This window comes from Epinephelus lanceolatus, chromosome 17 (assembly GCF_041903045.1).
Source record: "Epinephelus lanceolatus isolate andai-2023 chromosome 17, ASM4190304v1, whole genome shotgun sequence".
Lineage (NCBI taxonomy): Eukaryota > Metazoa > Chordata > Actinopteri > Perciformes > Serranidae > Epinephelus > Epinephelus lanceolatus.
In genome coordinates, this window is record NC_135750.1 from 2,973,814 (window position 1) to 2,999,540 (window position 25,727).

At 42.5% G+C, this 25,727-nt stretch overlaps 1 protein-coding gene across 1 annotated transcript; it reads right to left on the reverse strand.

Moving 5' to 3' along the window:
- Positions 1 to 5,854: 5,854 nt before the first annotated feature.
- On the reverse strand, positions 5,855 to 19,758 carry napba (N-ethylmaleimide-sensitive factor attachment protein, beta a). Its single transcript, XM_033635437.2, has 10 exons — positions 19,519 to 19,758; positions 14,285 to 14,364; positions 13,651 to 13,767; positions 10,182 to 10,228; positions 10,002 to 10,079; positions 9,856 to 9,911; positions 9,398 to 9,482; positions 7,519 to 7,623; positions 7,370 to 7,438; positions 5,855 to 6,096 (listed from the first exon to the last, which is right to left on the reverse strand). Exons 1-10 carry the CDS (start codon positions 19,614 to 19,616, stop codon positions 5,944 to 5,946), a joined length of 888 nt encoding a protein of 295 aa, XP_033491328.1. The 5' UTR covers positions 19,617 to 19,758; the 3' UTR covers positions 5,855 to 5,943.
- Positions 19,759 to 25,727: the final 5,969 nt, after the last annotated feature.

Sequence of the window (25,727 nt, forward strand, 5' to 3'; positions counted from 1 at the left end):
AGAGAGAGAGAGAGAGAGAGAGCGTGTGTGCAGGGCAGAGATAATGTGTCAAAATGAAGGTGTGTGCATGTGTGTCAAGGCTGACACAGACAAACAGCAAATCAAATAAACCATCCTCACACTATGCTCAGTGCACTGACAGCATTATCAATGTTCTTACCTTTAGGAGTTCTTCTTCCTGGACTTTAACTTGAACACACAGTCTGCCACCAGAAAACCCAGCTCCTTCACCAGGTCACGTTCAATGGCCATCAGGCAGAGTGCTGACAGTCGCTCTTGTTTCATGGTGCTCCTCAGTTCCTTCACTTAAATGTTCTTTCTCCTTCACAGTTTGATACAGGTAGGGTGAGAAAACGACGGAGAGCCAAGCGTCCACAGTTCCCTCCTTTTCTGGACGATGCACTTTCTGTGTTCGGGTCCCGTCTCCATGTTTCCTGATACAAATGCGGTGTTATGTGCTGAAAACATTTTGCAAGCACAGCACAGTATATTTATAAATGATCCTTTCTGCTCCTCCGCTTAAAGGCTTTTTAAAATCCATCTTCTCTCTCTTACCTTAGTGTGAGCTGTCTACTACTGACCACACTCTGAAGTTCAACGAGCCGCCGCGGCGCGCGCTCGCTCGCGCTGCCCAGCATGCACCCTGCCAGCCAGCGTCACGTGATGACGACACACTCAGATCTTTTTTAAAAACATGATTTTATTATTTATGATTTCATTTTCCAGTGTTACAAAGTTTTTGAAAACAGATTTAAATTGCTGTATGAAGGGCCCAACAAGCAGGGATGGGCAGTATTTCTATTACTTGTATTTAAAATACGTATTTCAATTACATTTGAGTATTTTGTCATTTGTATTTGATAAGGCCGATAAAAAGCAAATGTAATTTGTAACAAAATACTTCTGAGTGGAGTAATTTTGTATTTAAAATACTCAAAATACTTTCTCCACGAAACAAAAAACAAAAATAATAGGCTACACATTCTTATAATATTGGATGCAACAATATTTTTTACTTTTTTGTTGGTTTGTTTTTAAATATTTTTATCTATATGTTTTTTTTAAATTTGGGCCATTCAATGTGCCCTTCACTGACCTAGTGGTCTGTTTTACTGGACTGTGCATCACATAGGAAACTGTATGTTGTTGTGGTTGATGCTTGGGATGAGTATGCTGCAAATTAATTGCCTCACGTGGAATCAATAAAGTTGTCTGAATCTAAATCTGGATCAGTTACAATGCAGTTACTCGTGGTCTCTAGTTGCAGCATGTAAATTTTGAGCATTTTTGGTCAAAGACTTATTGAGTCATTCACAAAAAAATTTGAATCGGTTAGTATAGCGCCACCTATGGACGAATCATGGGCATTCCTTCTGGTGTAGTTACTCATGGTCTCTAGTTGCAGTATGCACATTTTGAGCATTTTTGGTCAAGGACTTTTTGAGTTATTCACAAAAAGCTTTGTGGACCCACCGACAGAGTGACCTATAGAGCTGCAGGTCGCTGCTAAAAAGAAAAAGAAAAAAAGTATTTTCTGTTTTTGAAAATACAAAATACATGTATTTTATTTTGATACATTTATTTGAGGGGTATTTTGTATCAAAATACATTTTGATGTATTTTTGCCCATCTCTGCTAACAAAATAATATTAAATTAAAAAAAAAAAGTTTTCACACACCTGAGTGTGTGAAATTTGTTGTCTGCATTTGACCCATCCCCCGAGGGAGCGGTGAGCAACAGCAGTGCCGCGCTCAGGAATCATGTGGTGATCTAACCCCCCAGTTCCAACCCATGATGCCAAGCAGGTACTTTGTGCCAAGCAGGGAGGCAATGGGTCCCATTTTTATAGTCTTTGGTATGACCCGGCCGGGGATTGAACCCACGATCTCCCAGTCTCAGGGTGGACACTCTACCACTAGGCCACTGGTTATATATGGACTAATATATATATATATATATATATATGGACTAATATATATATATATAGATATAGATAGATATAGATATAGATAGATAGATATAGATAGATAGATATATATATACTAGTCCATACCCATTGAGTGCACAGTTGCCCACGTACAGTTTCACATGGTGTGTGTTTGGGATACAGGTCATAGGAAATTGCAGATTAAATAGTCAACTGAACCCATTAAGAAGAGCAATGTATTCAGACAGAGTGTTTGTGAATTTGATAGTACAATTGCTTTATTGAAAGTACAGTAGTACCATTGCCAATAGTGGGATAGTTAGTGGGCTAAAACTGTACATTAGTAGTTGAGGTAGCACGTTGAAAGGCAGATAGTTAAAGTGTTTATATCTTGTATTGACTTAAAAGTGGGCCGCACTGGTAGTTCACATGGGAAAGGTGCGGTCCAGCCACCTTGAGGTGTCCTGTTCTACATATCTACCAAGTTTAGTAAAAATCCATATGGCGGTTAGGCCTAGATAAGAAATGAGCTCTCTAGCGCCCCCATTTTGTTTGATGGGGTCAACAATGGAGGGGTCCCCTCAGATTATGTGTGGTCATATGCCTACAAAGTTGCGTGGTGATGGGTGAAACCCTTGAGATGTTATACACCTTTATGTGATGAGCCACGCCCTCCGCAATATTCATTGCCTTATAGAAGCTCAGTTTTAGTAAGTTTTCCAACTTTTGCCAAGAGGGAACTTTAGATATTGGTCCCTAGATTATGTTCACCCAGTTTCATGCAGATCGCTCAAACTTCCTAGGAAGAGATCCATTTGAAGTGTTTTTCAAAAAATTCAAAATGGCAGAAAATCTATATAAGCGGAAGTCATGGGTTCTTGAGGCAAATGTGTTCCTCATGAGGAGAGGCATCTCTGTGCAAAGTTTCATGTCTCTACCACATACGGGGCATGAGATATGCCCATTCAAAGTTTGACATTTCAATGGGTTGCTATAGCGCCCCCCTTTGGCCAATTGATGTAATATTGCTTCATTCACATCCTCCCATGACCCTCTACCACTGTGCCAAATTTCACATGGATTGACCAAGTCAGTGAGGAGAAAAATGTGGAAGACACACACACACACACACACACACACATATAATAATCTCTTAAATTTTAGGGGTGTTGGGATTCTTAGAGGTGCATCACCCCCCAAAATGTGCTAGAAACACCTATGAAATAAACCCTGTTAATGATTTTCACCAAGACAGATTTAAATTTGAATTTGACCTTTTCACCTTTTGGCCCTCAAAGATGACATCATTGACCATTTGTGTTTTTAAGAAGGAGGACTAGAGCCATGTCACTGACATAGTTCAGCCTATTCTATCAACAAGCTGGACTCAAACATTTCAGATACTTTTATTTTGGGTAAATATCACATTCATACGTGAACAGATGTTCTCCCTCTTTCACTTTGCTCATAAGTAACTTTGCCAATAACTTCAAGTCACTGAAATGTATCCTATGGAGAAACTGACCAGTGAAGCTAAAAATCTGAATACATCTATATTTGGGTCTTTGCTCTTTTCATGTGTCTCCCTCTTTGTGCTCCTTATTTGTTAACCTGATGGTGTCTCCTTTTGTTTTTGTTGCCTTTCCATTTAAAAATAATACCCTTTGTCTCTCTCAATGTTCTCCAGCCTATGATGTTGCCTCTGTTTGTTTTTTTATGTTTATGTTGGTGCATCATTTCCACCATCGCTGATAAATTCTATCTCTTGTTTTTGTGTTGTTCTGTTTATTTTTCTTTTGTTAAAAATGATAAAATAATTGCTCCTGCCTGATGTTGACACAATTTGAATTGATGAAGTCAATAAAAACAAATGAGTAGTCACAATGAGGATAGAACTAAAAGGACTCACTGATGTTTTAATAATGTAATGTGCTACTTGTTGTGTTGCTGTACTAGGAGTGATATACACAGATTAATTATGGTAATTTTCTTCTCTGCAATTAGCCCACAGCAATATTCAATAACCTACTTTATTAAATGTGACAGCTCCCTCCTGTGGTTGTGTCATAAACCTACAGTTGCAGGTACATTTGCTGAGACCTGTGTGGTATGAAATAAAATAAAATAAAATAAAATAAAATAATAAAACAAGGTAAAATACAATCAAATAAAAATACAATATAATAAAATAAAGTAAAAAATATATAATTAAATAAAATAATAAAATAAGGTAAGATACAATTAAATAAAAATACAATCTAATAAAATAAAGTAAAAAAATATATATATAAAAATAAAATAATAAATAAAATAAAATAAAATAAATAACGGAATAAAATGAAATAATAAAATAAATTAAAAAGTTTTTGAATAAATAATATAGAGTAACAAATAGAATAAAATACTAAAATGTAATGAAATGAAAAATAAAATAAGGTAAAATACAATTAAATAAAAATACAATATAATAAAGTAAAGTAAAACAAAATAATATACAGTAACAAATAGAATAAAATACTAAAATGTAATAAAATGAAAAAATATAATAAAATAAAATAATAAAATAAAGCAAAAAAACAAAATAAGTGAGTTTACACAGAATATTTAAATTTTGGAGTGCAGAGTGTCTAGTATGTCACGGACCTGCTGTCACCTCTCACAGGTACTCCATAATTAAGCAACTGCATCATTTTATTAACATGATTGTGCAGTTCTGAGTTCTTTTAGCCTCTCTGCCTATAGATACAGTTTTTGGAGGGAAAGTTAAACACATTGCAGTACAGAAATGGTATAGAAATGAAATAAGTCACTTTGGGGGATAAAACAAACTGTAAATATTGTTTATGTTATAATTATTATAAGTATTGATTTAGTCCAGACTGATGTTGTACTTTGGGAAGAGTTGTTGCTGCAGGATGACATCACGGCCTGCTGGTTGTTGCATTCAGTGCCGCGGTCGTGATGTGACCTTGGCTTTAAATACCTCAAACAACCACGTGCTTACATTCACACCACACGCCTGACAATGCACCAGAGAGCAGTCAGAAATCCAGAGCGATGATGTTTTTATTTCAACTCGGTATCTGAGGTACATATTTACTGATTTCACACAAATGATACCAGGCTACATGTATGTTCTTCACACATTAGCACGACACGGAGAACACTTACATCAACATGACAACAGACATGCACAAACGAGGCAGTGACGGGGGGTAAGCACTGGTGGCTAACGGCACCGACCAACCGCTGGCCAGAACACAAACCGGTCACGATGGGTGATATCACTGACTCTGACGGGGTGTGGGGGGTGAGGAGAGGACGAGGGGGGACAGAGGAGGAAGAGGAGGAGGAGAGGGGAGAACAGGTCAGGAGAGGAGGTGAAGGAGAATAAAGGAGGGGAGAGGAGGGGCTAATACCTAAAATATTAAGACGAATTGTAACACTGAGAACCAGAATAAACAATAAATAATATTTTCCGTATTGACAATAAATATCAGTAATCTCATAAATAACATTATTTTCCTTTTTTAATAACATATATCCTTAAATCTGATATGAGCTGCACACTTTCCCATCAAAGAGTGGATAAATTACCTTACTGCAGAGATCACACACACACACTCTCACACACTCTCTGTCACACACACACTCACCTGTTATTTCTGTCTCTTTAAGTACAATTCAGTCCAGTGTTAGGAGAGCAATACTGTAGGACCAGGGACACGGGGTCGTCTAAAGGTGGTTTAAAGGTGATGCTTATTTAGTTGGGGGGTCACATGCAGACTGATATGTACAACTGTAAACTCCCTCAGTCCCACCCTCCCTCCCTGATACCCCCTCTTCATCTGTCTGTGTCTCCGTCTATCCTCATTTTGACACTTTCTTCCACCAAAGCACGTCTTAAAAACGCCATGTCATTCTTCTTTCCTTTCATTTATTCACCAATACCCCCTTCCCTGATCTTTCTTCTCCCCCCTGTCTCCCTCCCTTTCTCCCCCGTCTCTAGACTCGTCTATTTCAGGTCCCCGGCGTCTCCCTGGATGGTCTTTTTGATGCGGAGCAGCATCGTGGTCAACCACTGGTCCAGACGAGACACAGAGTCAAACTCCTTCACGGCCTCTGTGAACGCCTCGCTGTTCTGCTCCTCGTGGGCGTCTAGGAGTTTCTGTGGAGACACAACGTGAAACTTTACTAACATCAAGTGATGCTGAGTGTGTGAGCGTCAAAAATGTTTTGAACACAGAGTTTTAAACCCTCATGGACTCGACTTCATGGTCATATTTCTGCAAATCACTGAGATGACCTTCAACCTTGCTATGACATAGAAGTGCCAGCTGTTTATATCACAGCAGCCCAGTCCCCAGAGGAAAATGTTGGCATTGTACGTTTCTGCAAATCATGAATACGCTCCTGAAGCCCCGATATATAAAGTTGGCTAAAAACAGAGTTCAACTGACGTTTTTCCAAACAACTTTTTATGTCGGGGCTTCAGGACACTTGGATCACTACGGACGAGCAGTATGGAGATATTTTGTGGTTTCAATTATGTGTTTTTGGACGTTTGAATCTGGGGCGCCGTCAGCCTCCATTAGGTGGAGTTGTGTTGCTACCTCCTCTCCCCTTGGATCTCTGCAAGTGTTGTGAGGACTCTAAAACTTCACCTGAGCCTCCCTCGGCATATGTGTGAGTAGATAATGGCTGAATTTTCAGTTTTGGGTGCACTATCCCAACCTGAGAGGGTGTGACGTGTACTATTGTGTAAGTGGAGGGAAGCAGCTCACGAGGTGTCATGGTGAAGACGGTAAGTGGCAAAGAGTGATGATAGTCAGAGATGAGCTCAGAGCTAATGTTTAACCTCATGAGAAGGACATGTTTGTCGTCTTGTGGTGAAGACTACAATCAAGTCAGCATTGGTGAACAGCACTTGAACGCCTCACCATCCTTCCCTCTGCAGAGTGCACCAGACCACTAGACGATAGTTACCAGCTGATAACGAGCCAAGCTAAAATTAACGTTAATAAGTCAGCGTGTTGCCGACTGCAGTTCGGAGCCAATCAGCTGTCACTGAGAGACCACAGCTCAAGACAAACAGCGACTCATTGTTCTGCTCCCAGCTGCTTTATAGCCATCTGCTTTTTACTAAGATTGTTTTCTATCGAGACAGCGACCCTTCTCCAGCCGTGACTGTGCCACCAAAACTGGGTATTTTAAACCAAAACATGACCTTTAATATAATATTAATGCAATATATGGGAAAAATAAATGTTTTTTTTCCTAATAAAAGCTCTTTATGAATATTAAATAATAAATAATATAATAATAAATCATATTTTAATATTGAAGCGTGTGTGTCAAGTGCCAATTGAGCCAAGTGTGTTTCCTTTTATGAAAAAATATAATAAAAATGTAGAGACAGAGATGAAAAAATAAAAAAGTACCTTTAAGAGTTTGAGCTCTCTGGAGTCTGAGAAGGCTGGAAACATCTCCTCATACTTCTCTATGGCCAACTGCAACACAAGGCATTGGTACATCAGTGTGTATACGTGGCTGTCTGTGTGTGTGTGTGTGTGTGTGTGTGTGTGTGTACCTTGGCGTTCAGTTCGTCCACTATGAAGTGACACAGTGAGGCCTTGAAGAAATACTCTTTAGCGTTGTACTTCAACAGAGGATTGTCCATGGTGCTCATAGCAACCTGAAACACACACACAGAAATACAAACACACACAGTCATTGAGATTTAAGGCAGCGTGTGATCAGGTTGGACAGTTGTTCCAAATTTTTTTTAAAATCATAAACCCCTTCTGAAATATTATTCCAGCCCAGTACCGCCCGGTAAATGGTGAACGGGCCTACACTTGTATAGCCCCTGGCCGATCACTCAAAGCGCTTTAACTCTACATGTCACATTCACTCATTCATACACTGGTGGCTGAGGCTACCGTGCTGAGGTACCACCTGCCACTCCGCTTAAACATTCACACACACCGAGCCGTCGGAGCAATTTGGGGTTCAGTATCTTGACCAGCGAGCAAGACATGCAGACTCTACTCCTAAAGTCTGAGTTTAGGTTTCCTTGAAAAATAAAATTGGTTGCACAAAACATACTCAAATCTTCTCCTTAAGGTTTCCTAAAAATGTTTACTTCAGGATATAATAATAATAATAATAATAATAATACATTTTATTTATAGAGCACATTTCATAGTACTCAAAGACATTTTACGTGGGTTAAAAACTATCATAAAACAGACAACAATAAAATACAAACAACATCATTCACACATTAAATGCCGTTTTGAAGAGATGAGCTTTGATGAGTGATTTGACCCAGGACAGGTCGGTGCACTGAATGTGTTTAAGGGGGAGGGGGGGCAGCTATGGAGAAGGCTCTGTTACCACAGGTTCGGTGCTTGGTCCTGAGTGGTGGAGTCAGGAGGTTGGCCTCAGAGGAGCGGAGGCTGTGGGAAGGAGTGTGGCGGTGGAGCAGGTCCGTGAGGTAGGAGGGGGCCTGGTTATGGAGGAGGACTTTGTATTGGATGTCGAAGGACAGGGGTGATGTGATCGCTGGATCGGGAATGGGTGCGCAGACGGGCAGCAGAGCGCTGGATGTTTTGGAGTTTATTTAGGAGTTTGGATGGTGTTCCATAAAGAATGCTGTTACAGTTAATTCTGGATGTGACGAAGGCATGGATGAGCGTTTCAGCAGCAGAGGGGGAGAGTGATGGGCGGAGACGAGCTGTGTTTTTTTAGGTGGAAGAAGGCAGTACTGGTGATGTGATTTATATGTTTTGAAAGAGAGGTTGTTGTCCAAAATGACTCCAAGGTTGCAGATGTGTGGGAAGGAAAACAGAGTGGAAATGTCAACGGTGAGGCAGAAGTTGTGAGAGGTTTTGGTGAGGGATTTGGGACCGATGATGATCATGTCATGGCCTGCTTCCAGGACTTGATGTCATTGAGGCAGGTGGTCAGAGTGGACTAAGTTTCAGTGGTGATGGATGTAGTGGAGATGTAGAGCTGGGTGTCATCAGCATAGCAGTGGAAGTTAAGACCATGGCTGTAAATGATGTTGCCAAGGGGGAGCATGTAGAGGAACAACAGGAGGGGACCAAGCACCGAACCCTGGGGGATGCCTTGGGCCAAAGCGGCCAAAATTAGTTTCCTCTAATGCGTGTCTGTACTTGTGGAGCTATCTGTAAGGAGCTTGGACATCTGGAAGGAGCTCGGAGTAGAGCCGCTGCTCCTTCATGTCGAAAGGGGTCAGTTGAGGTGGTTCAACATCTGATCAGGATCCTCCTGGACGCCTCCTGTCAGAGGTGTTCTGGGCACGTCCCACTGGTAGGAGGCCCCGGGGGAGACCAAGAACACGCTGAAGGGATTATATACCTCATCTGGCCTGGATGGATGGATGGATGGATGGATGGATGGTATACATGTGTGGTCATTACTTGATAAACCATCTCTGTTACCTGTTCATAGATTTCAATAGCTTTCTGGTACTGCTCCAGCTGAGCGCTGTAGTGTCCGACCTTCAGGAGACATTTGTTGGCTGAGCTGAAACAAACACAAAGAAACCAACAAGTTAATGGCTGATACGTTTCCACCATTATGCTCCTGAAAGTATAAAGAGTAATATCGTCCAGGCCGAGCTCATTTAGATGATGGATTATGTGTTAAAGGTCGTCAGGCTTTGCTGTGATAAATCTGTGGGAGTGGGAGTCATCATCATTCACTGACCACCTCATCAGGGTGTTACAGGGCTGCACCTTTAACTCTGACTCACTGCACCACTGTGCACAAAATCTACTGCACCACCACTGTCAGATTTCACTGCGAGACAAGTTAATATTCTGTTGACAGACTGACGGATTATTTGACTAATTCTTTTCAGCTGCGTTCATGTGTGTGTTCGTTTCAGCACATGTACCTGTTGGATTCTTCTCCCTTGTAGTAGTCTGCTGCCTGCTCGTAGTGGGCGATGGCCTGAAAACAAAATAAGAAAATAATAATTTATATTCAACAACAAACATAATGAAAAAGACTGAGGACAGCAGGCTGAAAATAATTATATACCTTCTCGATATCGACCAGCTCAGCCTCATAAATCTCGGCTATAGTGATGTGATGTTTGGCAGCGATGGTGAACCGACCCTGTAACCGACACACACACACACACACACACACACACACATCCAGGGTTATTATTGAGAAATCAGTCACAGGGAGCAGTTTGATGTTTGAGGCAGATCTTACCATGTCAGTGTAGATGTCGATGGCCTGATTTAGACAGTTGATGGCCTCTGGAAGGAAACAGAGAGAAACGCTGGATGTTACAAACACAAAGAAACTGAGTCAAATTAAAACTCTGAGTTTCCTCCCACTGTGACGACTAACCTGCTAACCCTCAGTATTGTATTAAGCTCATCACAGGGAGGCAGGAGGGCCGCTGCAGCATAACCCAGATATCAATTTTTCAAGAGCAACCCAGGGACCCAATTTAATCTGCCAGCGATACCTCCGCAGGGTCTGACTCTGACTTTGATACAGAGGCTTCCCTTTTTCAACATGTGAGGCAGCCAGTGTCAAGAAACAGAAGAAATACTACAGTGTAGAAATACTGAAAGAACTGCATTCAAAATGTTTTCAAAAAGTATCAGCATCAGAATATGAAAGTACCAAACATAAAAGTACTCACTATCAGTGTTGGGGTAACATGCTACAGACGTAACTCGTTACAGTAATATATTACGTTTTGGGCCACTGCAGGCTGAGGCTCCACACTCTCGCCCAAATATGGTCCCCTCTGGCTCCCAAAAACAAGACGGCAAACTCAAAGGTTCAAAACTGCAGTCCACAATCCAATGGGTGACATCACGGTAAACCCTGTGTGGGGTTCTCACACCCTGTGTGGGGTTCCCACCCACACAGGGTTTATAATCTGCAACTTTGTACCAGTCATTTAGAACTTAAGAAGCTTCTTGGATGAGAGGCGAAACGTCTTCAAGAAACGCAAGCAAGTCCAGTTGCCTATGAGCATGTGAGCGGAGCGGAGCTGAGCGGGGAGCGGGAGGATTTTGTGTTGAGCGAGGAGCGGCTATTTTTTTTAAAAAGGTGGAGCGGAGCCTTATCTCTCGCTCCAATTTCGCTCCGGTCGCTCATGCCCCACCCAGAATGCATCTTTGCACTTGCGCACACCCACACTTTTTTCTTTCAAAACTATGGAGTTTACTGTGTACTTCAGAAAAGAAACTGAGAAGAGAAGCAGCGGTACCTTGTAGAACGGTCCCTAACTGCGGGGAGAGGCGAGAGGGCTTCCCCGGAGGTCAGCCGCTTAACCCGGTCCGTCTCCTCCACACTTTGACTTATTTCCACCCTGCCCAGCAGCAGTACCGTGGAAAACAGTCCCTAACTGCGGGGAGAGGGGAGAGGGCTTCCCCAGAGAATCTACCAAGCTCATGTTTTATTTGTGAATAGAAGATTACAGGTTAGGGTAGTACAACGCAGTTTTTTTGAGCGGAGTGGTGAGTGAGTGGAGCGGGATAAAATTTATGATGGAGTGAAGTGGATCGGAGCGAAGACTGCGCAGAACCAAGCGGAGCAGACGAGCGGCGCAAAGTGACAGGTCTGCAAGCGAGGAGCGGAAATTTTCACCCACTCTGATTAGCACTTACGATTACCATGACCTGGATGACTGAGAATCTTCACCGACAAGTACGTATTGTATTCTGCACAGTCTATGTTAAACCTATTGGGCTAAATACATGGGACACGGTTGCAGCATGACACATTTCCTGATGCACGTCCATTAAAATCAACTGCTGCTGCTGCCAGGCACGTGCACAGATAGACCCCAAGTGGTGCTCGAGTTCCTGCGCTTTTGGTCTCTGTTGAGATAAGTGACCTTTTTGCAAGATGTTTTTCCCATTTCTTTTTCTAATTCTATGTTTTGTTTTTTTTTAAGTTCAGCACATGGTGTCAGTTCTCCATTAAAAGCGTGTTGCATTTGAGTTTTTAATTCTGTGAGACTGTAGGAGCTTCAGGCCCTCCCTCCTCTCTCTTCACTTGTTGTCACAGCCACTACAGTTAACGCACACAAATCAAGCGTCCTGCAGAACAGCATCACGTCTCCCTCACCTGCCTTAATGGACAGCAAGGTAACAACCGTGTTTGCCCTCAGTCTCAGTACTGTTTGTCACTGCTGTGACAATAAACCACTATTAAAACACCTCGATACAGCCAGGCTGATTTAGGCAATAACCCATCGTTAAGTTTAACAATAAGTAAACTAGTCTGGTGTGAAGTCTGCCAGATTCTGCTCCATCAACTGTCCAGTGTGAGTGGAGACAGATGCTGAATTGCTTTCCCACTTCCTGAAATAATGTTTATGTCTCCCAGGTTGTGTCTCTGATAATTACATCAAACAAAATGACACAGAGAAGGAGAGCAGTGCACGTCTCATGTCTCAGAACACAAGAATGAGCACATGAGGAGAGGAGGAGAACAAACTGAGGGGAGGAGAGAAAATAGAGTGAGGAGGGAGAGGAGAATGTGCTCAGCCTGATTGTTGCAAGTGAACACAGGCCTAGTTTAGATGGTAGGTTGGTTTATGAATTAATTTATCCAGAGAAGAGTGTTTTTCAGTTTCATGTCAAGATTCGTTGATCGTGATGTTATTAAGGCTACTGTCAGCCCTAGAGTGGTCTGCTCTGGTCTGAATCAGGGACTCATGTTGTTCCAAAGTTGTATAATTGCTTGTGTGAGAAAGCTACTCTTGATTGGTCAGAATTTCCATGTGGGAAAAATCCAGGAAGTAAAGCAAACGTTGAAGAAGAGTACACTTGCAAGATAAATGTGACACTTTCTAATGTCACAATGGAGGGACAACTACGCAGGTTGATTTTAGCGCTGCTCATCGTGGACTATATTGCTGTCATTGTTCATTTTAGTCAAACCATACAGTTTGAAAACGAGGCGCGGCTCCAACTAGAAAACAATGTTTTGATGCATTGGATGTGCTGAATGTGCATATTAAGGCAGTACAGGAGGAGGTGCACATTAATAATCCTCCAGGACTGTAACATGCTCATGTTTAACACAAACAATGTGTCATGTGACTGCAGTTGCTTCACATCCAGGTCGCAACACCTTCTCACCACAAACCAACCGCACCAGAGTTCATTTGTTTGTAGTTTGATTGAACCAAACCAAACAGGGCCGGTGTGAAAGCAGCCTTAATTTAAAGATGACTAAAGTGTGCACAGTGTGGTGTTGTTTGTTAGAACACTAATGTGTAGCAGCAGCTGAGTGTGTACAATATAGATATTTAGACACCTCATATGTGCGCTGTTCTGACATTTCCCTGCTCATGACTGTGCACAAATGTACTGTATGTATTTGGGCCTTAAAAACCCTCTGGTGCTGGCAGATAGAAACCTCCCAGCAGCGTGCAAACACATGTATTTATTTATTTTTTTGCACCATCACTTCCAAAGATGGAAGAGATACCTTTTTTTCTACTTGTGCACCTGCCCTGCATAATGTCTGTGCACGGCACCGTGTGTATCCACTGGTTTATTTGCTTTTAGCCAAGCATGAACAGAACAAACGTCATACATGTGTCAGGTACCAGTGGTGTTTTTTGGAAAGAGTAGCAATATGAGATTTATAGACTTTAATATGTTTGAATGAATCAGCTGCGTGTGTGTCAGACAGTGACGCTCACCCTGTGGGTCGGCCTTCTTGTAGGCGTTGCCGGCGTCAACGAAGCTGGTGGCCGAGTCCAGTTTGTTCTGCAGCTGCATGTGGAGCCGAGCAGCCTGACAGAATGCATTCCCCGCAGCTACACACACACACACACACACACACACACACACACACACACAGAAATTCAGTCTCCTGCTTTTGACCAAACACTCCTCATTTTTAATCGTCCCTCTCACTGTCTGTTCTCTCTGTCGACACACTTCAGGCAGCAGAACCATCAAACACACATCTGAACAGCTAAATTCTGCACAGCACCAGCTATTATTGGAACAGCTGTCCTATCTCGTGCACACACTGGTCTCTGCAGCCACCAAGGTCTCACTTATTATCGATACACTCCCGAATGTGAATGTGAACGAGCTGTGTGTGTGTGTGTGTGTGTGTGTGTGTGAAGCTCTTACTGCTGCATGTGGTAATGTAAGTCTCTCTGCAGGTGACTTAATCATTTATATCCTGAAAAATGTGAATGTGTGCTCGTGTGTGGGTGTGTGTGTGTGGGAGTTTGTTTATCGGTGCACAGATTCACGTGTGTGTTTTCTGTTCATCATGCAGAGCGAGTGTGTGACATGTGTGTGTGTGTTTGTGTCACATACCGCTCCAGTTCTTTGCCATCTTAAACATGTTGGCTGCTCTGGCGTACATCTCACAGGCGTCCTCCACCTTATGGTTCCCCCTATAACACACACACACACACACACACACACACACACAAGGCAAAAACAATCAGGATGAATCATTTCCCTTTTACATAATTTATTTTATTCATACGAATCAGTGATGTAGACAACATCTTAACTTTAACGTTACAAACTGTCATGAAGCACGAACATAAACTCACATGCAGCATCGTCCAGCTGTATGACATCACTGTGGAGGTCAGCTGAGGACACGTTCACCCTGCAGCTTTCTCCCTAAAATCGCATTTCGCCTCCTATGAGGCAAAAATCTGATGTTTTTTAAGGCTCTACGACCAGAAATAAAACTCCAGTTTCAGATTTTGAGCATCTGATTCTCACGTAGCCGACTGTATATGTGATTCGTGGCCACGTGACTGTAGCATGAACTAGTTTACATGGTGTTTACGTCTCTGTATATGGGACAGAGCTCTGGCTCTGCAGCTCGGCGTCTATTTGAAGAAGACGAAACACACGGAGGACAGCGAGTCAAGCAGACAGAGAGACGAGTGGTAAATCAAGACAAATAGTACATTTCAGAATCAGTGGAAAGAAGTTCTTTTTTTTTAATTGACTAGTATAAATATCCTGTCCTGACACTGGATGAGCACATGACATTTACAGGACCTGTCAGTGTTGCAGCTCAGTCAGTCAGCTTTGGGGTTTCTGAGAATATACAGGTTGTAACATGATGCATTATAGAGCGATTCGATTCTTCCTGGCAGTCCTTAAATTTATTTCAGTTTTGGCCATAAGTAGAGATATGGGATGGGAACCTCCAAACATCAGACATAAACGTCAAATGCTTCGGCTTTGGAATAGATTTGAAGATGTCGGATCAGAGACTCGCCAAAACATATTTAATCAGGACATCTCCCACTGTCATCTGTGGGCTAATGAGCTGAAATCATTATTTTATTTAAACAACTTGTCATTTATGTTCCAGAACAGGTTAACGTGTGATATTCAGGAGATTAGGAGTGACATGTTTCTCATGTTTAGAGAAATACGATCTGTTGACTCATGGTACAAACCAAAACTATGAACGTATTGCCTCATAAAGAACAGCTACAGTGTGGCACCTTGTGTTGAAGTATAATCTAAACAAAAGACAAAGGCTCAGTTCAGTTTGGTTCACTTTTTTTCTGTCTCCACAGTGAAAGTTGTGGATGGTACCAACAGAAGCGTTCCTTAGCGTCCCCATGTTTTGTCCCCCCTCTGTTGGGGTACCTAGCACACAGATCTGGTACTAAAAGGTGGAGCTAGAAACCCTGCAGTCTGATTGGTCAGTAGAGGACGCTCACTCTGGTTTTATGTAACCTCTGTTCATACATCAGTAAACGACAACTATAAAATGAAAGAGAAAAAAATAACTTCATTCACTGGGCCGACTGCCGGCAACTTTTAAGGTGGAACGTTAACTTGTAATGTTACTCAATGCATGAGTTGATGACGTGAATCCATCAGCACACCTTAAATTTTACTGTGACAACTTTGACCATCACTTTAGTTTTTATATGACACACACTTTTAGTAATGACTTTAAAAATATAGATTAATTTGGAGCGGATTATGTGAAGGTCATATATTCTAATCCTCACTTCCTGTGGGCTACAGCAACACTAAACCCCTGAGCTTGCCTGAGAAGGACTAAATGCACAAAGCTGCTATTTTTAAATATCCCATGGAGAGAGACTCTCACTGCAGCCTGTTCTATTTTGTTGTGAAAATGTGGGCGTGCAGCCTCGTTCTGTGGACGATAAACCAGGTGCAGACTTCCATCTGTGTCACCGCTGATGAGGAAATACAGCGAGTGCTGGACGGAGCAGTGAGTGACAACAACCCCGCCCACATTTAAGAGGACTGTCTGAACACACCGAGGGTCTAGGTACCATGTCTGAAGGGTCACTGCTGGTTCCAAAGGGACTGGACTGAAGGGTTTGGTGGAGACGGGGCTTTAGAGAAGGTTTAACACCACTCCAGAATGAAGTTGAGAATGAGGTTCATTTCTTGTTTTACTGTCCCGTATATGAAGACTTAAAGAATGTACTTTTCAGTAATATGACCTCTATCCATGTTGACGTCTTTTGGTTGGATGATCATGATAAATTTGAGCTTTGTGTCAGAGGGGGAACCTTTTTGGTGGCTGAATTTCTTTGCCATGTCTGAGCCAGAAGGCAGAGTCTTCAGTTCCTGGACTGAGCAGTAAAATAAGATGCACTCTGGATCGTTTACTGTGACGTCACTGTAACTGTGTCTCGTAAACCCCTGAGGGGCACATGTAAATGTGCATGACACAAAATAAAAATCAATCAATCATAGAGAGCGTGGATGTAAAGTGCAATACCTTAAGGGCATAACAAGTGTGTAATCTCATTGCCATAACAGACTTGAATATGTTCATGCCGCTATTGGATCAATAAAGTTAAAGTCTCTGTGCAGCTGTGGACGGTTGAAGGAAGTGGATTTCCTCCATTTTGTTGTTCACTTCAAGTAAAAGTGTGACAGTCAGCATCTCCTGCTGCTGCTGCAGGAAACTGGGCAACAACAGAGATATTAAATCAAGTTCATTAAGCTGATAATGCAGAGCCTGCATACTGTCCCAGAGTCACAAACCAGAACTCTGTTTATCAATAAGATTCAGTCTGACTGATTGATCACATTAGATTTTAGGATATTCTCTTCACTAAGTATCTTATGCCAGCTCTACAAAGCACCTGTCCTCTTCAGAGGGACATTATATGAACATTATTGATCAAATGAATCTCATGTTTTCTGCAGTGGATCGTCTCAACCTGCCAAAACCACCAAATGACCCCAAATAAGTTTTCTTCGTCTCTTAACTCTGAGCTCATTAATAACACATGCTGGTCCCGTGTGGGGAAACAGATGTGATCCATTTGAGTTCTGAAGTTAGAGGAAGCTGCCTGATCACAGAGTTGTTATTGATGGATGTTGTTTATCTGTTATATTGATTTGATATGGTGGCGATGTAAAATGTGGACACAGCGTGGTGGTGGGTGGATCTGAAGGGAGCGACAAGATTTAAATTTGGATTTAAAACGTCAGAAGTCAAACTAACAAACTAACTGTGTCTTATTACGTCTGACAGTTTGCTCCCTGATGAAGAGAAACGTTTGAGACCCACAGTGTATCTACGTTTTCAGCTCCTGTCTGATCAGACTGGTTATAAGAGTATTAATCAAACTGACAAGTGATGGTTATTGTTCAATGGCTCTTTTATGGTTGATGTTTTAACAGTTCTTTTGTCTCTTTGGGAAAAACATTTTGTTTTTTGTTTTTTAAATCTCATGTTTTCTGAAATAAAAGTTGGTCCTCGGCGTGCTTGGGTCGATCACTGAATGGAGAATGATTAATGTGTTGCACTGCGTCCACTTTTCATAATGTCTGATGTAATTTGATGTATTTGTTTGTTATGTGGTTTAGTTTTTTGGTTAAATGTTGTTTTGTATTTTTGTATATTACGTGTGTTTATGTGAAACAGTTGACGTCCTGGGATGTAAGAAAAATTTTTTAAAAAAAATCTGAAAATGAGGTGAAATCAGATTAAATTAAATTAATTAACATAAAAAATGAAATAAAATAAATCAGATCAGATCAAATAAAAATGAAATTCAATCAAAATAAAATTGAGAATAAACTGTAATTTGAATAATTTCAGTCGGGGCGACAGGCAGCTAAGACGTATTTTCAGTATCAGTAAATCTGTGGATTATTTTCTTCATTAATTATGTGCCATGACACAACATCAGGAAACGTAAAAAAAAGAGTGACGTCTTCAAATGTCGTGTTTTCAGGGGCGGAGCTAGACTCTCAGCACAGTTGGGGCGGAGCTTCCTCAGGGGCCCTTGTGACTAACTCGGCAGATATCTCCATGTGCTGTGAATAATGTGTCTCTTGTTGAGACCAAGCAAACCTATAATGTCTAATAAAACATACAATCAGCCACTGTGATGACACAGAGCTCACAGCACACAGCGCCCCCTGCTGGACCTCCATTGAATACTAACAGTGACCAGAAGGGGGGGGGGGGGCTGTTGGGGGGCCCTTTCTAGATGGAGGCCCTGGGGCGATTTTTGTTTAACTGATTGTAAAATAGCTTCCCATTAATTTTCTGTGTGTCGAGTCATTGAACTGTTTCAGCTCTAAAATGAACCTTGGACATCGGGCGGTTTTGAAACACTGAATATTCCCTTTGTTGTATTTTGTATGTTTACACACATTTACATGCAACATCCAAAACACACTGTACATTTATAAAATATAAGGTTTTAGTAAGGTTGAAAGTGCTTAACAGAATGACAGTGAGGTATTGATGCAGGCTAATATGTCTCTGGAAAGGGGCCATAATCAATCGATCAACCAGTCGACCAGTCATTTGATCAATCAGTTAATCTATCTATCTATCTATATCAGGTTACGTCATACCAAAATTTATATTCCAGTGTTTCCATTTTACATGTAAACATCCGCCCCTCCCACACATGAAGGGCCCCAGCCCACACACACCAAACACACACACACACACACACACACACACCAACCCCCGCATCACCTCCATCACCACCGCCTGATCCCTCGCTCCTCTCCGCGCATCCCTGCATCCCTCCCCGGCCTCCCGCTCTGTGCGAGCCCGCTCTCCTCCCGCAGCTGCATCGATGTGCCACCTTCACATTTCTGTCGCGTGACAGGGACAGCAGCGGGACAGCAGCGGGACAGCAGCGGGCCACAGTATCTGCGATGACTGCTCACATTTTTATTCTCAGCACACGGCTGGTAATAAATAAAATGCGCTGTGACAGTTTGTGTATAGATGAGTGAGAAGGACACGGTGTCACAGAGGAAGCGAGCAGCTCCTGCAGGGATGTATGGAGCAGATTGTAGGAATATCCCATAATAATATATACAACAGATGAATGCAGGGGTTGATCAGGCCTCTGACGGTCATTACTGAGCGCCACAGAAACACACAGTGGTTTCATAACTGTATTATAGGATTATTAAAACGATTTGCTCCGTTAAAGAATTTAAAGGCTGCGATAGGCCCCGCGTGCAGGGACCCCCCCCCCCCCCCCACCACCACCATATCCAAAATGAGAGAGAGGTAAACAGAGGATGAGAGCATCCTTTACCCGAACATCCCCCCGAGGAAGGATCCGGACGCTTTGACCTTCTTGTCGGCCTCAGCCATCAGCTGCATGGCCTCCTTCTCTTTGCCGGAGTTGTCCATGGCGGGCCGGGTGTGCCGCTGGCGGAGGGACGGGAGGAGAACAGGCCGATGTTCCGCAGTGGACGGAGAGGAGGAGGAGAGGATCGGAGGAGGGAGACGTCTCTGCTGGTGGTGCTGATGCTGACAGGGGCTGCAGCTCTTCTTCTACGGCGAGAGAGGAGGGGCATCTATGGCTCAATGGCACCACCTGCTGGAAAGTTACAGCACAGGCAGCTGTGTGTTCAAGGAGAGGTAAAAAATACATCTATATTTTCTGACTAACCTGTGAGTGGTGTCCCGCAGAGGAGGAGGAAGGATTCAGCAACGCCACACTGTAAAAATGTTTCAAAGGTCCTGAAGTGAAGTTAGGGACTGTTCGTTACTTATGAGGGGGGAGGGGGGTGGTGCAAAAAGGGGGAGGCATGTCAAATAATTTTAAGCATTTGGGGAGGGGCATACACATTTAAATGGCTGCATTTTGTATTTATTCAACCTGGTTTCACTTGTTGTCGAAAGTTGTCGAAATCCGGCGCTTGGTCAGTGACTTCTGGTGTCAGACACAGACGAAAAAAGCCGTCCTTTCACGTCGGCATGGTATGTGGCCGGTTGCTGTTATTGTTTAATGGCGCCTGGCTGCATTGGGGGAAACGTGGCAGGACAAAAACAAAAGTTAAGGCAGCAGAAGTCCGAGTAGCACAGGTGGGAGGGGTGGTGGATGGGTCCAACAACTACCGACTTTCACCCAGGAGGAAAATCTGTGTATTTATTTTGAAGTAGACTGTATGCAAACTGTACATTTCCTGTGAAAACAGAAGTGTATTTTGAAAACAGACAATGCATGTAACAGGCTGAAGTTGACACAGCGTCCCAGAACGTCAACAACCAACACACCCAGGGTACCTTGGACGTCATATGTGGACGTGGAAAGTCCATGACCAAACATGGACATGTGACGAGGTCACAGTGAGGATGTGTTGGATTTATTTTACTGCAGATTTTTCAACACGTTCTCATCCCGAGTCGTCACACATCACTGCTTTGTCAGTGGACTTTCATGTCTACATATTATGAGCTAGGTATCCTCCTGCATCTGTTGTTGACGTTCTGGGACGCCACAGCCGATGCCGAGATGTCGACAAAAAAATACGATTAGGTATCGGCAACAAAAGCCAACCCATCCTCACTGTGACCTCGTCACATGTCCACGTTTGGTCATGGACTTTCCACGTCCACATATGACGTCCAAGGTACCCTGGGTGTGTTGGTTGTTGACGTTCTGGGACGCCGTGTCAACTTCAGCCTGTTACATGCATTGTCTGTTTTCAAAATACACTTCTGTTTTCACAGGAAATGTACAGTTTGCATACAGTCTACTTCAAAATAAAAGCACTACATCGATACAACACCGCGAAATTACATTTTTTTTCCTTAAAAAACAAACAACACATGGTTGGGTTTAGGAACAAAGAACAGGGTTTGGCTTTACAATCTTACAGGACGTGAACACCGGCCTCCTGGGTGAAAGTCAGTGGTCCCCAGACACTCTGGGGTCATGAGATGGAGGCTCAGGCAACCCAAATTTAACGCTTAATCTTCAGGCTTAAAATTCTGTTCAAAATAAGACAGGAAAGGCCTCCAGACTTTGAAAATATCTGTACAGAGACCCCAATGGAGTATCTTAGTTTGTCAGGCTAGAGATGTAACATAACACTTTCCACCCATTTACTGTGAGACGGTGGTTTGGTGGATTTCCAGTGAATCAACACTAAACATTGTGCCAATAATGACAGAAAGGCTAGAGCATCACCCTGTGCACCTCTGAGTGCAAACACTCCAGGAACTACTCCAACTTATCCCCTTCCTACACACAGTAGAGAATGTTTCAGAGATGGCTGACCAGTATGGTACAGCACTTGGGCAGCTCCAAAATGAATTGAACAGAGTGGCTTCACCGTGACGACAGCAGAGACGGGTCTTATCTAACCCTGGGAACATCTTTGCTATTCTGGTGTCTTTTTTATCCAGTGACTGCAGTGCACTCCTGTACAGACATGACCAAAGAGGTGATACTGCTCTATGTCAGTGTTGGTTACAGCTTGTTTCTGCTGCCCCCATGTGGCTGTTTGGTAGAACTGAATCTGAGTCACAGTAACTGCAGTAAAACCAAAAGAAAGAGCTCAAACAGCCTGGATGAGATCTGTGAGGCTGCAGAGGTGCTGATAAGAGTAAAAGTAATGTAACTTTTTACAATAGAATACTTTTCTCACATCTGTTTGGCAATAAAGCTGAAAAATGTCCAGAAATAAGCTCTGCCAAAAGAAGGTGTTCCCATATACACGTTAACTTTTTCATCAAAATGAATATATCAGATGCATCGACTCTGCAATCACCAACATTTTGATTAGTGACTGTAATTACATGTTTCTTTCAGTAACTGTAACTAATTACATTTATTTTGTAATTTAACTACACGTGACTAGCTGCTCACTAATTCTGCATAGTTGGTATCATTGGAAACCTTGTGAGCACGAATAGAAATAAAAAAATAAGTTCTGTGTTTCAGCAATTAAGACAATTTAATGAAACTATAGTTATATAAATATTTAAAGAAAGATTAAAAATAGTAAAAATAAAAAGCAAATACAATGAGAAAACTGAAGCAACACATTGTGTAAGAAAGGATTTTACCACCAAGGTTAATAAAAAGACAAACAAATCAGCAACCTACAGTAAAACAGAAAGAAAATCATACACACACAAAACTACTCGTTAAATTTTCATACTGTGGGTGAAATCAGAGGCAGAAACTTCATCGTAGTGCAGCAGAATACTGACAGACCATCTCTTAGCTTGAAAACCCTCCTCCGTGTTCCTCCCCCGTGATAACTGCAGCACACTGCCTCTCTGTGAAAGCCCTCAGCATCGTGCTCACACACTCAGTTTTGTGTTCGGACACAAATGCAGTGGGTTTGTCTTGATGTGGCTGACAACAGTAATTACCTCCTTTCAGTCACCTCATCACTGCATCAGCTCCAAAATGTTAATACAGCTGTGATGCTGGACTTTAACACTCAGAATATAACTCAGTTTTACTTACAAATCACAGTTTGCCTCAGAGGGCTTCACAACATACAACATCCCCCTGTCCTCGGACCCTAACAGTGAATATGGAAAAACTAGAATTACCATCACGCATTTGTATGACTCCGCCCACCAGTCCAGTGTCTCTGACAGTCTCCATCCATGTCAGTGAAAACATGGATGCTTCACACACAGCAGATCTATACAATCAGCACAGTTTCAAGATTAGAGTCACCAATTCAGTATCTGACCAAATGTCTCCCCTTCTGTTCCTGAGATATGACGTTACAACATGATGATGTCACAGTCAAGCTGACCTTTGACCTTTTGACCTTCATTATTTTATCCTGTTAGACATTTGTGTCAAGTTTTGTCATAATTAGCGTATGAATCTTTGAGTTATGGCCCCAAACATTTTGACCAGCAAAACCTCATCAGTTCGTCCTTGAGTCCAGGTGGATGTTTGTGCCAAGAAATTCTCTCAAGGTGTTTTTGAGATATCACGTTTACAAAAAATGAGACAGACACAAGGTCACTGTGACCTTAACCTCTGACCACAAAATTCTAATCAGTTCATCCTTGACTTAAAGTGAATGTTTGTGCCAAATTTGAAGAAATTCCCTCAAGGTGTTCTTGAGATATTGTGTTTACAGAAATGAGAAAGGTCACAGTGACCTTGATCTTTGACTATCAAATTCTAATCAGTTCATCCTTGTGCTGAATTTGAAGAAATTCCCTCAAGGTGTTCAGGAGACATCGCATTCTGGAGAATGAGACGGAATCAAAGTCAAACTGACCTTTGACCTATGACCACCATAATCTAATCAGTTTATCCTTGAGTCTAGGTGGATGTTTTTGCCAAATTTGAAAAAATTCACCAGCGGTATTCCTGAGGTATGACGTTGAATAATGGCCAGAAAAGTGTTTTTGCAGAACATTATGATGTCACAGTGAAGCTGACCTTTGACCTTTTGGATATAAATTGTAATCACTTCATTATTTTATCCTTTTTGTGGACATTTTTGTGAAGTTTTGTCATAATTAGCGACAAATTCTTCAATTATGGCTAAAACCATGTTGCGTGAGGTCACACTGACCTTGACCTTTGACTTTTGTGAAAGTACAGGAAAGACAACTTTCTGCTAGTCGAAGAAAAGAACCCAAATTGCATTTATATTTTCTCACATACCTCTGAGTGGTGTTCAGCAGTGGTGGAAGAAGTACAGCATGAAACGCGGCTGGTTGCTGTTATTGTTTAACGGCGCCTGGCGGAGTCAGGGGGACATGACGGGCGTAAGGCAGCGGAAGTCTGAGTATGGTAGGTGAGCAGGAAGGTTGGTGGATGGAACCAACAACCACTGACTTTCACCTGGGAGAAAGGTGTTCACTTCCTGTAAGACTGTAAAGCCAAACCCTGCTCTTTTTTCCTAAACCCAACCACGTGTGTGTGTTGAAGGAAAAAAAAAAAAACAACGTCAATCTGTGGTGTTGTACTGATGTAGTGCTTTTATTTTGAAAGAGACTGTATGCAAACTGTACATTTCCTGTGAAAACAGAAGTGTATTTTGAAAACAGACAATGCATGTAACAGGCTGAAGTTGACACGGCGTCCCAGAACGTCAACAACCAACACACCCAGGGTACCTTGGACGTCATATGTGGACGTGGAAAGTCCATGACCAAACGTGGACATGTGACGAGGTTACAGTGAGGATGAATTGACATCAGATGACAGGAGCTACACACGAGAAAGAGTACAATAGTTAAAATAAAACAATCAGTTAAATAAAAGTTAAGAGAATACCTTCATATATAAATCAGTTTTGAGAAGTGACTTACAGACAAAAGTGAATTCAGGCCACAAACCCTGTGACAGCACATTTATAAAGGTGTGTTTTAAGAGGGATTTCACAAAGTGGATAAGGAACTCACCGGGCTCTCCTCAGGGAAGTTGTTCCAGGGAGTGGGGCTCTACTAATGAAGGCTCAGTCACCTTTGGTTTTCAGCCTGGAGTGTGGAACAGCCGGCAGAGCCTTCATTGAGGGCCTGAGGTTATGACCGGGCACGTACGGAGTCGAAAGATCTAAGATGTGCTTAGGTGCGAGTCCAGAGCGGGCCTTAAAGGCTATTGATAAAATCACTACATCAATTCTGAAATTTACCATGAGCCAATGAAGAGAAGCTAAAGAACTCTGGCAGCGGAATTTTGGACAAGCTGTAGTTTGTGGGTCTGCTCCGGGGCCTCCTGCCAGTGGGACGTGCCAGAACACCTCTAACAGGAGGCGCCCAGGAGGATCCTGATCAGATGTTGAACCACCTCAACGTGAAGGAGCAGCGGCTCTACTCCGAGCTCCCTCCGGATGTCTGACTCCTCCCCCTATCTCTAAGGCTGAGCCCAGACACCCTACAGAGGAAACTCATTTCGGCTGCTTGTATCCGCGATCTCATTCTTTCAGTCACTACCCAGAGCTCATGACCATAGGTGAGGGTTGGGACGTGGGTCCCACTGGTAGGAGGCAGCGGGGCAGACCAAGAACACACTAGAGGGATTATATATATATCGTCTGGCCTGGGAACACCTCGGGGTCCTCCAGGACGCCTGGAGTACTTTGCTCAGCCTGCTGCATTCTCGACCCGGCTTCGGATACTGAAAGAAGGTTCCACAGAAGAGGAGTCTGATTGCTGAGGGCTCTGGCTCCTTTACGAGGAGCGTTTTGGAGACACAAGTCACCATAAAAACTGAACACAGCTCATTTTTAGATCAAATATTTTTAATTTTCAATTGGTCTTAAAATAGCATTCAGTAAAACCCAAGAAACAATTGAACTGGCGGAGAAATCCAAGACGATAAAGCATGCTCAGTTTAATCGCTAACGCACAGGTGCGTTCAACAAGGCGTTTTGTTGGTGAACCACTTTGCAGACTTCAACATGTTCTTAACAGATCATTTTATGTGGAAACAGAATAGTGAAGTACTTTAGCGTTAGCAGCTGAGTCTAAAATATTGCCATTAAAACTGCAGTGTAGGCTACCTTCACGAGGTCAGGAGCA